The sequence below is a fragment of the Acanthopagrus latus genome, chromosome 1, assembly GCF_904848185.1.
Source record: "Acanthopagrus latus isolate v.2019 chromosome 1, fAcaLat1.1, whole genome shotgun sequence".
In the NCBI taxonomy this organism is placed as follows: domain Eukaryota; kingdom Metazoa; phylum Chordata; class Actinopteri; order Spariformes; family Sparidae; genus Acanthopagrus; species Acanthopagrus latus.
In genome coordinates this window covers 28,883,133-28,899,058 of record NC_051039.1, presented here as the reverse complement: position 1 = coordinate 28,899,058, position 15,926 = coordinate 28,883,133, and the positions used below count along the sequence as shown (strand labels likewise).

General features: G+C 42.3%; 1 protein-coding gene across 5 annotated transcripts in view; it reads right to left on the bottom strand.

Annotated features, from left to right (window-relative positions):
* Window positions 1-14: 14 nt before the first annotated feature.
* kcnq5b (potassium voltage-gated channel, KQT-like subfamily, member 5b) overlaps window positions 15-15,926 on the bottom strand; it is a 115,347-nt gene continuing 99,435 nt past the window's right edge. For 2 of the 5 annotated variants that reach the window (XM_037091715.1, XM_037091916.1), the window contains exons 10-15: window positions 12,704-12,927; window positions 9,841-9,949; window positions 6,165-6,296; window positions 5,679-5,786; window positions 4,256-4,382; window positions 15-3,730 (exon numbers count right to left, since the gene is read on the bottom strand). In XM_037091715.1, coding sequence (XP_036947610.1) covers window positions 2,459-3,730; window positions 4,256-4,382; window positions 5,679-5,786; window positions 6,165-6,296; window positions 9,841-9,949; window positions 12,704-12,927 — 1,972 coding nt within the window. In that variant the 3' untranslated portion in view covers window positions 15-2,458. The remainder of the gene's footprint in view (window positions 3,731-4,255; window positions 4,383-5,678; window positions 5,787-6,164; window positions 6,297-9,840; window positions 9,950-12,703; window positions 12,928-15,926) is intronic. The other 3 variants (XM_037091802.1, XM_037091905.1, XM_037091874.1) reach the window with 3 other exon arrangements.

Genomic DNA, 15,926 nt, shown 5'->3' with positions numbered 1-15,926 from the left:
TAAAAAACACACACTTTTCATTTAATTTCCTTTATTGATGAATCAGAACAAAAGTTCACTTGCATTTTCATTACATTACAGGCTTCATAAATCTAACTGAGAATATTACTAGTGTGTAAATATGTGCACATAATTTAAATAAATTAAAATAAATGAGACAGAACGTTAACATGTTGAAGGCTGTTTTATGCCCAGTAGCAAAATGATCTCTGAAAAAAAAGGTAAAATGCCTCAAGTCAAAACATTTACAAGGAGAGAAATGAATACAGTTCTGTTTGGAGGAACCTAATGCACTGTTCAGAAAATTGTTTATATGGAGATGATTATGTACCACAGAAACCAAGGCACCAATATACTGTATGCACTGTACATTTCGTAGACTTCATATCTGAGCTGAGGTCTGTTTACTCCCGATGATTTTGATCCATAAAAAGTGATTTGCCTTCATGATATGGCATTCATTCTCAGTTGTAGTTTTGGATATGATAAACTCTTCATGTAAAAATATATTTAAAAATATGAAGGAACTTAAAATCCACTTCTCGAAAGACCCCAGTCCTCCCTCATATAGACTGATGTCTTTGATATGGGTCTTAAGAATTCACTGAGGTACTGAACTGCTAAGGTGATTATTCACCACTGGGTGCTTTGGGTGCTTTATGGAAAGAGTTTACCTGCAGCTTGTGGCGCTACAATGATTTCTCAACAACTTGGGGAGCCACTTAACCATACCCGATGCACCTGATTCTGTACCATGCAACAAGAGTACATTCTGCAGTGAGTCCACTTCAAGGAAGCAAAAATAACCCCACATTATACTGTATGAAAAAAGCAAACATCTACCATGATCTAAATAAGGTATTTTCCTTTCATGTAGAAACAGAGTGGCAAAAAGCCGAATGCAATTCATAGTTAGATATCTTCGCTAATACACACATACTCTCACAAAACATTTGCTTTTTTAAATGAAGAAATGACATTCAAGATGTGTTTCAATCTATGGCTGTCATCAGTTGGAGAGCCAACTGACTGGTGCATAATTGATCTGATAGTAAGCAAACAACTGCTCCTTGTTCCTGTCCTCTGGACTGTTCCACAGCTCCTCCACAGTGTAAAGGACATGTGGTAAAACAGCTGGCTGTATGTATAAATGGGCATTCTTAGCTGTACTTGTGCATATTTAAGTGTATACATGCATGTACTGTATGTACTTTGAAAATGGTGCAGTCAACCTCATACTACAGCTGACTGTTGTGACTGGTAGAAATTGGACTGATAAGTGATTAGTAACAACAACACTGACATTTCTCTTTTCCTGCTGTACCTGTAACCACTAATAGTTTATAGTAATGGCTGTCAGTAGCTCAAAAATTAAAAAAAAAATATTCTGAGTTAACCTAAAGGGAACCAGGCCTGCAGTTGTGTTGTTTCCTAAAAAAATCAGACGTTTTGTCTGATGTTGTTGGCAGTATCATATGCAAATCAGTTAGTCGACTTTTCAAACTTGCTTGTTTCAAGTAATTTGAGTAAATTCTGCAACAGTGACTTCATTGTTTTGAGGTAATGCAATTCAGACTTATTAAAACAACCTGCACTCAAACTGCAAAACCGGACAATGATCATGTAACATTGATGCTAATGTCCACTCTTGATGATTACATAACTCAAGCCAATTCAGTAGCCTACTGACTACTTTACTGTATGGAAATGAGTGCAGATGCCTGAAACTGTGGACTGAGAATATCAAACTGACCGCATACGGAAATGGTTACCAAATGTGGTGTTTTTGAAATGATTGTAGGCAACCAAAATCATCGGTTGAGGATAGGTCATATATTAGGTCATATAATTTAAGGTTATAATAGATAGAATGGTATGGAAATAACATTGAAATGGTGACAAGAAGAGAGAATAAAGAGCTGAGCAATAGTGAGGTAACATTCACTTCAACATGGCAGCCTGTCATGTGATTGGAGGGACGGGCTATAGATCTTGTGTATCTGGGCACATCTTAGTATTAAGCCCTATTTTTTTCACCATAAATGTTACGTGTCCATAACTCTTCATTTTGACAGGTGTAAACTGTGTCTTGCTAATCTCAGTACCTTTGACTGAAAACATGCAGTGCTCATGCTCTGTCTCAAAGTCACATATGAACCAGCCTTCTTTCAGGACCAAAATTTTGACCAAACGTCTCAGGTTCAGGGATCTGTGTTTCCCTTATGCAAGCCTTCATCTTTCATCTCAGATCTGTCAATCAAAGAGTTACTCATGCAACGATATGCCCTATGTGATTAGCCTGTATAAAAATACTGTGATTCTTATCAAATGGATCAACATGAAAATAAACAAAAAAAGTACCCCTTGTTGTACTCCCACCCTCCCACTCCCATCCAAAAAGGATAAAAACTGTGTATTCGAGGTGAGATTTGCGTGCCTTCTGAACATGTTGGCAGGTTTATTTTAGCCGCACGTGCGGCATGTTCAGCAATTCGCTGCCACCGGAGGGCGGGGATGCGTGACCGCTGGCCGGACTACAGTTTGAGGCCTGGGACCCTGTCCCTGCTCTACTCCCTGTCCTCAGGAGCTCTGGGGAGTAGGTGTTGGCCTCAGCAGTCCCCAGTGACAGGAAGTCAAATCCTTGCGTCTCTATCTCCCTGTCGCTGATAAAGAGGTCATCCTCACCCCATCCGCCTCCAATGCTCCTGCCTAAACCACCACCACCTCCTCCTCCAGGGTCCTGACTACAGCTATGGGAGTCACTGCTTGTACTGGGGCTTGGAGATGAGAGGCTGTGGCTGTGGTGGGCGTCCTGGACAGGGTCTGCCTGCATCAGGTCCTGCACTGACATGGACTTGCCTAAGCCTTGGTCCATCTGGCTGGGTTCAGAGCAGCAGCCTAAGGCTGGAGGCACCACGGGCTGCAGCTCCAGGCTCATATGTCTCCTCCAGGAGCCCCCCTCCTGAGCGTTTATCCTGCCATTGTTGTCGGTGCTGCTCTGTAGCTGATGCCCGAGTCTGCCCAGCCCGAACCCAAGACCAAGGTCCTCCATCACACTGCTGTCCGCCATCTGCCTCCTGAAACCTCCGCAAAAGTCCCCCACGTCAGGGGATGCCTCTGTGGAGGTCGCTTGTGGCAAGTTGCTTGGGCCCCCACTTCGGCTGGTAGGGGGTGGAGGTGGGAGCCTCCCCAGAAGAGGAAACCCTCCGTCTCTGCCCCCGCCACTGCTAATACTATTTGGGGTCAGAATGGGTGGAGAGATCCCCACAGCCTCATCGGTGCCACTTTCAGGTGAGGTGGCCTGAGCCTGGGCATAATGATGGTGGGGATGATGAGGGTGGTGGTGGTGGCGATGATGATGGTGATGCGGCAGTGGCGACGGGCTGAAAGAGGAGGATGCGAGGCCAGAGGGGGGCGTGGAAGAGGAGGCATTAAGATTAAGATTGAGCTCGTTGGGCGGCGCCAGGATGAGATGGAGCCCTCCTTGGGAGAGATGGGAGTTGGTGGAGGAGCGTGTGACACAGCCACCGGGGGGAGGTACTCCACTGCTGCTGCTGACCTGGGTGGAGCAGGACAGGTCCTTGCTGAAGACAGAGGAGTGGTAGTCAGAAGTCTGTTCCAGCTCAAACAGAGGCAGCGAGGACAGAGTGAGGGCTGAAGACGAGCCTTTGCGCAAAACCTGATGATAAATATCGAGCAGGGAGTCGAGCTTGGATTCAATCGACTGGACCTGTGAGGAGAGACAGAGGAGGAGCGGAAATAAAAAAGTGGACATTTGAATATGGGACATGCACACTTTCCTGGAGGACCTTAAGAACTTTGTACCACAACAAACAAGTTGCATCTACTGCAGTATCTTTTTTGACACCGAGAGGAGCAAAAATGGATGGTCTAAAAATCTGCAAGCAGCACTTTTAATGAAATAATAAAGCATAAAATAAGGTTGTTACAGCTGCCTCACACCAAAAAAGACCACAGTGAAAGGGATGGCTGGCTGTAGTTGTGACTACCAGGAGCTGACAGTTATCTTGAAATAATAGTTTAATAATTATTATTAATTCAGGATTTAGAAGGGAAAAAACTTTATCAATCTAATGTTTGTGTGCGTGTGTGTGTGAGAGAGAAATAAGGAGCTGGAAGGCGATCAGCTTAGTTGAGCACTGAGACTAAAAGAAGAAAACAAGTGAAGCAAACCAGAAGTGATCTCTCTTCCACCTCCAAGCATGAAACATAAAACGAGAAGCTGAACACCGACCTGCCGCTCCACCTTACAGACGCGACCCAGCATGCTCATGTCTTCTAAAATATCTCCATCAGATAGCAGCTTCTCTCGGATTTTCTTATCCAGAGGAATCTGGCCTTTCCCGAGGATTTGGTCCACTCTGGAGCACACATACAGACACACACACACACACACACACACACACACACACACACAAACACAAACACAATTAAACATAAATGACAGGAAGTAAAAAGGTGACAGAGTAGAATCCACGAGGCAGCCCACACAGAGGAAGGAAACTGCAGCGTACTGACAGATTGACCAGAAGCACATTTTGCTCTCCAACAAGGAAAGACAAATGACAGGCGATACTTCCTCACTGGATTTAAGGGAATGGTGTGTGCTGGATGAGAAACATTACCAACCATGTAAGGATGGCAACACAGAGTTTACTTATCTGATTCTGGATAAACTTATAACTTATATACAAAGTCCATTCCTGCTTAATCCAGTGAAGTTCAGCAGAATCTAGTTAATAAAGTCACGTGTTAATGAACAGGGTTAAATTCGACAAAGGGCAGGGACACCGAAACAATATCATGCAATAAAGACACCAACATTTGGAGAAACAGAGATCACAGCTTTGACGAGATCCTCCAACAGCAAACCAGACATGTATCTGAAAGTGTGTCTTTTAACTGAATGCAGGATTTTATAAACTTTGGAGTATCTATGTATGTGCGCTATGTGATGCCACAACAGATCACAACAAATGGAGGCTGTGCAGCTGTCATGGAGGAGACAGGAGTTCCAATCTCTGCTCCAGAAGTGCTGACTGGTACCATCACTTCCTGCTCATCTGCTCCGTCTGAACACCTCGACATGTGGTTTTAAACTAAACAACAAATACTCGGTGGACACATCAGATCATCCCTTCCTTTGTAAGATACAATGTGAAGTGCACGCGGCAGTTTCAGTTAACAGCCACCGACAGCAGGGGTCAGCATTGCTGCAGCAATGGCGAGCAGGCGCACAGCGCTGCACTTGTTCCACTGTGTGTCTAGAAGAGGATCTTTCTGTGTTATATGTGTTATTATCAGCTTGCAAGCCCCCACCATTTCCCAGAGTTCAGCAGAATGTCTCTTCAGATAAACACAGGGACAACTGCCAGAACCAAGGTCAATATATTGTTGAGTTTTGTTAGTGTTTGACTGGTGAATGACTTCACACCCAAGAAAGAAGCGTGTGAGAAAAGAGAAGTTCTTGACCGACATACGTGAACAAGAGTTTCACTTCACTTTCTGATTAGTCAATTCAAGGAAGTAACTCAAACTTCGTCTTATAAATAAGATTTAACTTTTTCATAATTTTATGAGGAACCCCCTGAGTTGACTGAATGTGAAGTGAACTGAACCCTTGTGACATGTAAAGGGTGGAGGGAGGGCATTCTGACCCCTGGGTGGAGTTCTTTCTGCCCTGGCTGTAATAGACAGGCAGGGAGGGGGTGGAAAAGGTCTTGGTTCGACTGCTCAGGGACTGTGGGCCTATTATCATGTCCAGCCTACAAGGGAAGCAGAGGGAACAAACACACAAATACACACACACACACACACACACACACACACACACACACACACACACACATACACACACAGGTACACATGCACATACATACGTACAAAATCAGAGGGTGCAAAGAACAAACACATAAGCCACCGTTAGCGTAACACACAAATATACCCATGCATGTTTACGGCATGAGTGCAGGTGCATGAATACATGCATACACGCATACAGGCACACACACACACACACACACACACACACACACACACACACACCAAAGACACAGGTGAATCAGTTACGGTGTGGTTGAACAGCTCTAATCAGACAGCAAAGACTGGTGGAATCAACCGTCAGCTGATGCAGTCAGTCCCACCTGGTCTGCAAGCTCTTGATGCGGCACAGCATGTCCAGGTGCCCGGCGGAGTACTGCTCGATCACATCCTTCACGTCATAAGGACGCAGCGTCTCCTTGAACTTCTTCTTGGCTACGTGGAACTTCATTATCCTGCACAAACAGCAGGGAAAGAAGTGCATAAATCAGCCAAAGGGCGGAGCGCTGATATAGTGAGTACACATTCAGTCAGTCAGTAAAAACACTTTAAAGCAAAGTTACTGAGTCCTCAAGTGAAGAGAGGACGCGATCAGTAAGGACAAACAGAAATAAAACTGTCTTATGGTAAAGTGGAAGTGAGTGTTTGTGTGAAACCATCTTCTTCTATGGCCAGTCAAGTTATGGACTTGTTTCAGTTGCTCTCAGTTGAGATAAATTGAATGCCATCTGGGCAATAGGAACTATGGGAGCATGTCTGACTCCATAAAATATAGCTGGCACATTGTTGTGATGGAGGAAATAGAAGGTTTAATTTTTTCACAATTTGCTCTCCCAGTAGCGGCACCAATAGTATACTTCTAAAAGTAGATGCCAAAGTAAAACATTTAAGGGTGCACTTCAAAAGTGGAAGAGTGTGTTCAGAATCAGGGATCACTGTGATCACTTTTTATTGCTTTTAACTGAGGAAATACAGTCATGGACGAAAGTACTGGCGCACCTGGAACTTTTCCCGAAAATGCACCATTTCTCCCAGAAAAGTGTTGCAATTACAAATGTTTGGTATACACGTTTATTTCCCTTAAGTGCATTGGGACAACAAAAAAACACGGAAGAAAAAAGCCAAATTTGACATCATTTTACACAAAACTCAAAAATTGGGTTGGACAAAATCATTGGCAGCCTCAACTTAATATTTGGTGGCACACTCTTTGGAGAAAATAACTGAAACCAATCGCTTCCTATAACCATCAGCTAGCTTCCTACACCTCTCAACTGGAATTTTGGACCACTCTTCTTTTGCAAACTGCTCCAGGTCTCTCAGATTTGAAGGGTGCCTTCTCACTACAGCAATTCTGAGATCTTTCCTTAGGTGTTCTATGGGATTTAGATCTGGACTCATTGCTGGCCACTTCAGAATTCTCCTGCGCTTTGTCTCCAACCATTTCTGGGTGCTTTGTGAGGTATGTTTGGGTCATTGTCCTGCTGGAGCACCCATGACCTCTGACACAGACCCAGCTACATTACGGGCCAAAATCTTTTGATAGTCTCCAGATTTCATGATTCCTTGCACACAATCAATGCACCCAGTGCCAGAGGCAGCAAAACAGCCCCAAAACATCTGAACCACCACCATATGGTCGTGTTCTTTTCTCTGTAGGCCTCTCAGTTTTCTGTAAACGGTAGAATGACAAGCTTTGCTAATAAGCTCTACCTTAGTCTCATCTGTCCACAAAGCATTCTCCCAGAAGGACTGAGGCTTACTCAGGTATGTTCTTGCAAACTGCAGTCTGGCTTTTTTATGCCTCTGTGTCAGAAGTGGGGCTCTCCTCAGTCTCCTGCCATAGCGCTTCATCTCATTCAGATGACGGCGTATGTTTGGAGCTGACACCGGTGCACCCTGAGTCTGCAGGACAGCCTGAATTTGTGTGGAAGTTGACTGAAGTTGTTTATCCGCCATACGAACTATCCTGTGTTGCATTCTTTCATCAATTTTTCTTTTCCGTCCATGTCCAGGGAGATTTGCTGCAGTTCCATCGGTTATAAATTTCTTGTTTATATTGCGCACAGTTGACAAAGGAACTTTAAGCTCTCTAGAGATTGAATTGTAACCTTGAGAGTGTTGATTTTTTTTTCACAATTTTGCTTCTTAAGTCCTCAGACAATTCTCGGCTCTTCTTTCTCTTCTCCATGCTTGGTGTGGCACACACCAGCACACAACACAAAGGTTGAGTCAACATACACACTCTAACTGGCGTCAGTTCGATTTCTATATTCCAGCAATTTTTTCTTCTGCTTTTTTGTGTTGTCCCAATGCACTGAAAGGAAATAAACAGGTATGCCAAAACATTTGTAATTGCAACACTTTTCTGGGAGAAATGGTGCATTTTCTGGAAAAGCTTCAGGGGTGCCAATACTTTCGTCCATTACTGTAAACCCTATATGGCTTGATAAAACTAGAGGTTTTACTTTTAGTCAGGAAGTGTACTGAAGTACAATTTCAGGGTGAATTACTATACCTTTTACTTCACCACATTACAGAATACAGAAAAAAGAGTTTCCACACCAAATCCATGATATGCTTATATAATCTGATATATTGCTACAAATTGAACTGCCCAACATGTAACAGATGTTAGTTATTATTATTTTTTACAGTCAAACCATAAACATTATTGCCCAAAGTGAAATCAGTGAAGTGAAACAGCAAACTTCACAGGGATTTTTATGATTATAAACTACACGAGGCATCATTTTTCCTGCATTATGTTCTGTAAAAAAATGAAATAAAATAAAAATCATACTGGCATATTTTGGACAACATTAATGCTGATACTGCTCTGTGCTATCTGTGATAAGTCAATATCAGCCAATTACGTGGGTCAATTATATCTGATATATCAGACAGGCTTAAATGAGCTCCACATCAACCAACAAAATGCTCCTCACACATTTATGCATCAGTAATAATAATAATTAAAATTTGTAATATATATTAACATAATGACAGGGGCAGTTCTGACCAAAATGTTGACGGTTGGTTGCAGTTTTTTAAAAGGCAGCTTCTGTTACATTATGAATTCAGGTGTTTCCAGGAGTCAGGTTTACTCACTGAGGACTCAACATCACCATTTTGCAAGCACCTACATACGGGAATGAGATATTACAGCATTAATATAACTATAACAATTGCAGACGGCTTGTTAAGTTGTTCAGTTCTGCTATAGAGATATACATTTTGCTGTAAAACTCAAACAAGTTGTGTCAATTACACTGTGAATATGAATATAAACCCAAAGTCAAACCCAACAGTTCAAGTGACAGTATAACCTAAAATAATTTCTTTTAATCAGATTTCACAATTTTCACAGCTGAGCCATAACTCATGTAATAATACCTAAATGAAGAGCAAATTGTTACTGGATCAATCCAAACTCACAGCATTTGTTATCACCGCATCTGACTCAGTTGATTTTAGGACACAGACACAAAGGGCTCTATCTAACGCTTGGTGCAAGGCGGTGCGCAACACAGTGCAAGTGTCATTGCTAGTTTCAGGTCTGAAATAAGGTGTGGCCAGGCGCGCTGATGGCTGATTGCTATCTTGAGGGAGCAGAAAAGCGAAGGTGCCAAAGACCAACAAAAAGGCTGCTCTCAATTCAAAGGTGCTGTCTGTTCACTGACATTCATTATTACTGACATTATTCAGATGGTAGGATGCAACTCCACAGACGGGTTCACACCGTGCGTATACACTGATTTTATGATTTGGCACATTTAACCAACACTTCTAAAAGCTGGAGAGGATGATCTAAAAATAAATACTAACACAAAAAATAATAATCTTCCAGTCACTGTAACCCCCTGAACATGGTCCATAAGGAGAGCTGGCAGAAGGCAAGGGGGCTGCAATCAGGGCTTGTTTGGATGCAACCATGACAATAGACAAAATGCAATATTAGTTGGACTGAAGAAGAAAGTCTCATTCTCTTTGGCTCACCTGACGGCTCTAATGACAGACTTGACGGAGGGCAGCAAGTCCTCCACTGAGATATCGCAGTGACAGCCCTTCTCATCGCAGCCGTCCTCCCCGGTCACATTGGAGTCTGCTGCTCAGGAGAGAGGATACAGCAAAGGAGTGCTATTTAGATTTTGTTCATTAATCAGATTTCTGCATGTCAGATTGCTTTGAGATAGGGACTCTGGCAGAATGAATGTGTTGCATCAGTCTTATTATATATCACATTATTACACATGTCATTTTACAAGCAGTTCTTGATAAGGGGCTATTACAGCCAAAATTCTGTAATAACTGCTTGTCCCATCCTGACCTAAGTTCAAAGATGGATAAAATTCTGTCTTTTTATTACCAAAGCAATTCCTACACTCATGGCTGTGTCTTATCCTATCTCAGATATTTATATTAGTCTAAGAATCTAAGCATTCTCCCTACCATACCTGTATCAACTGTAAGTTTAGAAAGCACATGTATCCATGACAATGACTGTCTCACGTCACACATCACTGGCTACAATGTTTGCTGTAATGTACAAGAAAAGAATGACGGACAGCCTTCAGATTTGATGTGTCAGAGGCATAAATTGTGTCGTTGAAGGAGAAGATATGCTGTTAACCTTTAATACATTGTACATAAAAGTCAACAGGATAACACCAATCTTAGCTTCTCCAACAGTCTCATGGTGCCTTCCCCTTGATATGGGAAGTTGGAATTTCACAATTCTGAAAGTTTGCAATTTCAACAGGAAAAGCTCCCTGAAGTCGGATTACAGACTCGAAAAGGTTGGGCACACCTCACCAACCCTGACCTCAAAATCCAAGATGGCAGCTCTGAACATCAAAGGCTGTCAAGGCTCTTCAATATACTGTTTATTAGCACTTTTGTCTTTTTTATGTCTTGTTCCATCAGTGTCCAAATTCTACAGTAGCTGTGCTTCAGTATTTGTAGGAACTAAATGCAATTTCATGCGATTTGATCAACTGGTCACCAGCTAAGAATAGCTAAGAATGGTTAACCTGTCTAGAACTGGTTTTCCTATCGCTTATACTGGAACTATAAACCACAAAAGCATAACAATGAGCTCAAAGACACAGATTTGTACAGTAATTCTCAGTGAGATTCTCAGTGGGACTCACTACAAGTCCATTATTTGATCCACTCTTACAAAATCAATGTTACGAAATCAATATTAAAATCAAAGATGTTGCACTAATTATATACTATAATTAGTGCAATGATACACTGATTGAACTAAATATATACTAATTACACACTATAATTAGTGCAATCTAAAGAGGGTGAAAGGATGTCCTGAAGCAGAGAAATCTAGCTGCAATAACTTTTTTTTTTTTTGCAATTTCCTGAAGAAAAGATGTGAGCCAAGTTTTGGGTTTAAATGGATGTCAATTTTGTTATAATTAAGGGATTGATTCTGGGGATTAATTACGTTTCAACGGTGCATCCAACACACTGATTGAATTTGTCTGGAATCAAGTCAACTGAATTGAGAGTGAAAGACACAGACACAAAGATTGTGCTGATAAAATTAGAGGGATAAAGATCAGTGCTGTTTGGAACAACAGACTTGTGGAAAAGAACAGGTTTCCGGTGTGCCCGCAGATACAGTATTTGACAGTGCAACTTTGTGACAGTGCAGGCTTCTCTAGCCACAACACCTGCAGGAGGTACGCAGAAGGTTACAGTACAAAAGCTGGATGGCAGAGTGAGCTACATGTTCTTAAAGCAAATGTGCTGAATGGCCTGGCATGTGCTTATATTACGTCATATAAATATATAGTCTTTACAATAGGGAGTGACCGACATACTGACAAGAAAAAGATTCTCCAATACAACTTTTTTTCACTTCAGATTTAGTCACAGTGAAAGAGAAATTATCCCATCTTCTAACTCTGAGCTAGGCGGACATGTCAGTAATGGTGAACGATCAGATGGAGCATGGATAACCAGCAGAACAGCTTAGTTACTGACTCCCCTCCACTAGCAAGCCCCAGCCAGCTGGCCGGCTCTGGCATCTCATGTGGCTGCTGCTGCACCTTCCATCCATCCAGCAGTCCACCCACAAACTCCAACTGGCTGTTACCCAGCAGGGCTTGCCCGGCTAGCACTGCTAGGCCAAAGGAAGCAAGTGCAAACAGCCATTAGCATTCCACTCAGCTGTCTGAATTAGTGGGCAAAATCAGCTGTGGTAGATTTTGGATGGTCAGCCAATACACCTCGACAAAACCCATGGAGCGAAACTGGAGGATTTAGTTATCTCATGTTTGGACTTGAAGTTCAGCATTGCATTTCACTTTCTTACTGAGTGCTGGATGAAAAGATTGATATCACTGTTGTTTATGTGAAGCTACAGTTGGAACACAGTTTGCTTATCATGAGGACTGGAATACTTGGGGAATGGCAAGCCTGGTTCTGTCCAAAGGTAAAAATGGTACCACTGTCATTAAACCACAATTTCTTGTTTTGACTTTATTTACTTTTTTGGCTAAAAAGCAAAAGATATAAGATCCCAACTGTTCCCAGTGAGCTAAGCTAACCCACCCTGATTGTATCTTCATATTTAACTGACAACCAGTGCAGTATCCATCTTCCCATCTAAGTCAAGGCATGAAAGTGAATGTTGAACTGTTCCTTTAAGATATCTTGGCATTTGGGATGTGATTTTTGTGATTTCAGTTGCACAAAAAAGCTATTCTTCATTTAATTCAATGCTGGTAGTGTAATCAGTGCTATGTACTAAGAGAGTAACTATGGATGCACACACACAAGTAATAAATGCTAGGTCAAACATTTGTATAAAGCGGAGTAATGGGACAGAGTCACTCACCGTCAGTGGTGGAGCGTGACTGGCTCTTGAGGCGGAGGGAGGGTCTGAAGCGCGTACGGTCGTTGAAGCTCCAGCTCTTTTGCACCTTGGCAGGGCTGGTGCCCTCTGCTCCACACTCAGTCACCGGAGACCTCTGGTCATTCACTGATGACGTCTGTCTATTCTTGATGCTTTGACCTCGTGGGCTTGCCAGTCTCACCCGCTCCTTGAAGCTTAACTTCTGACTGGAGAGTGAAAGGGGGATGAACAGTGGAACAGAGGGGGAATTGGAGTGAAGAGACGAAAGAAGTAAATTATGTTGCGGGGAGTGAGATGATAGAAAGGCAAAGATAACTTGTGATGAGTTAAGTTTTAGGGCAACAACATTAATTATCCAAGACTTTTGGCAAAATGCTTTTTCTATGCACCAACTGATCATGTAGCAGTCATCATTCAGAACTTTATCTGCTAATGTAAAGGGTGAAGGGCTGCAGGGCAAGATGGAGAATGACTAGCATGCATTGAAGCATTGCAGCAGGTGCCTCACATGAAATGCATGCTCAGGTTAGGTGTGGTGCATGACTGTATGTTTTAGTTTGTGCCTTGACGTGTATACACTGACATATTTTTGGCCCCTGAACAAGCCTCAGTATTTCAGTCTGTGTGAACAAGTGGTCTATGTGATATCACTGTGTTGGTGTTGTCATAGAACATCATAATGAATGCTATCCCAGGACCATCACTGCAACTTATTTATAAGTAAATGTAAAGTCCATATCTGGAGCAAGCTGCTGTGGCTGAATGGGTTAAGTGTAGGTATCTCATTTAGGAGACCGGGCTCATGGAACGTCATTGTGGACTGTACATTTATTATTTTTACTGTTTACTTATAGTTTTCCAATCCTTTACAGTTTAAATGCTGGGCTAGGTTTAGGCAACAAAAGTACCTGGGTAGGTTTAGGGAAGTAAAATACTTTGTTAGGATTAGGCAACAAAAGTACTTGGTTAGATTTCGGCAACACAAGTAGTTGGTTAGCTTTAGGAGAGCATGTTTGTGTTGAACCATACCCTCACACAAACATTAAACATGTCTGAGAAAGGATAACTTCTCCAGTGTTCAGATTTTTCCAGTCTTTATCACCGAATCATTAAGCTATGCTATTACAAAAGCATGACTTGACAGCTTGATGGTCCACGACCAACATAAAAAAAAAAAAAAATATCTAGGAACAACACCAACATAGTGATATGAGATTGTGGGGGAAGAACTGGTTAGCATGTTGCTAAAAGAGATATTGTTAAAAACAGTGCAAATAATGTTGTACTTTAATTTATGCTGAGAATATGACATGTTCTATACCACACCCTACAAGGAAATCACCATTTCAAGCAAAAGCATTTATTGCACGTAAGTAACATGTCATGAAAGGGTGAGGTTATGGAAGAGAATAAATAAAAATCACTTGTGAAAAGTTAGGGAACAGGAGATGAGATGTAAAGAAAGTTAGGGAGTGTAAGATTTGGTGTTTATGCAACTATACGGTACCTATATAATGACTAATGCAAAGGCAGTGCACAGGTGTCAAGCATTTGGAAGTGGTACTGTATACTGAATGTAGTGTAGTTTTATATCAAATGTAATTATATTTTTCTTATTGTCAGCAAATCTAACAGAAAGAAGACACTGGAATTTTGCTGCACAGCAATGCTTGTTACACTGTTTTTTTGTCTTTTCATTGGATTTTTTTGACAAGAAAATATATCCAACATCACAAGACTTAGCTTGTGTTTTGTATAGAGGCACATGATGTGTGTGTCTGAGTGACAGCAGTTTGAATCTCAGATAAGGGGAGCGGAGCATGACAGATAGTTGAGATGCAATACTGCGTGGAAAAAAAAGAAACAATGGTCATGAACTGATCTCTAAAATGATCTCCCTGCAGTCAGGCCACAGCCAACAAATGTTCATTATTTTCAGGATCTGCTACTGAGAATGAAATCTGGTGTTAACATTCTGAGAGCCAATGTAGTTGAGACCAGTAATCACAACAGGCAGAAAGTAGCGCATTGCTCAGGCAAAGATCAAACAAAAGCGGAGAGAGCGTATCACTATGAAGCCGACTGATGTCTCCCTGCAAATATTTAATTACTCGTCACTGTCGGTGGCTGCACAGCCTCCTACAGATACCCATGCACCAAAGAATTAGTCAGCATTCCCAAATAAAAAACGTCATGTAACAGGGGAGCAGAAACACTGTGTACCTATGTTTCCGAGTGGTACGCCTCCTCAGTAGCTTCTGTTTATTACTATCAATTTTACTAAAAGATCAAGGGGAGATAGAAATACGGTCATGTGTTACATGATGCAGAAAGAGAGGAAGGAAGATATTCACCCCTGTTTGGTGACACAAAGCGCTTACTAACCCCGGTTTCCCTTTAACCTTCGTCTTTGACCCTGCTTTGCACTCATTGCGGTGCACATGTCGCATTAGGTCAGCCTCAGTGGGCTCTCATGTCAGCTGTGTGCCTGACATGTGAAAGCATTTATACTTGTATGTGCGAAGGCTATGAGTTATCAAGTAAGATAGCCGAGCTCCTGTTCTACATGTCGACCGCTGACATTTAGAAGCAGCAGAACAGAGGCAATTGAGCTCTGTAGAGGAAAATGAACATCCACGGCACCATCTGAAAAAAAAGGCAGCAAACCGGTGACTCACATACTTCATGTCGATATCCCTCATTTAACTGTGCGAATTCCACGAGCCATGGCAACAATTGCCTGAGTCACCAGTGTGAGTCCAGTGACCTTTAGACAGATGCTTGTTGGTTCACCGAGGGGCATTAACAAGCGGATCTGTTTGGGGCTTTTCATGTAATTTCTTTCGTCCTATAGTTGAATTTAGTCGCTACACTTCTGCAGTATATTACTCTGAAGATTGACAGATACATGGAGCTAGCAAATAAAGTAAAGCAGCTCCACTTGGACCGTACCGTGTGGTTTTTAACCTCCTCTCCACCTCTGTAGAGGAGGTGTAAATCGGAGGGTTGGAAAGAACATAATGCAAAGGCGGAAGCTGGAGCTCTCCTCTTCTCTCCTCTCCTCTCCTCTCCTCTCCTCTTCTCCCCTCTCCTCTCCTCTCCTCTCCTCTCCTCTCCTCTCCTCTCCTCTCCTCTCCTCTCCTCTCCTCTCCTCTCCTCTTCTCCCCTCTCCTCTCCTCTCCTCTCCTCTCCTCTCCTCTCCTGT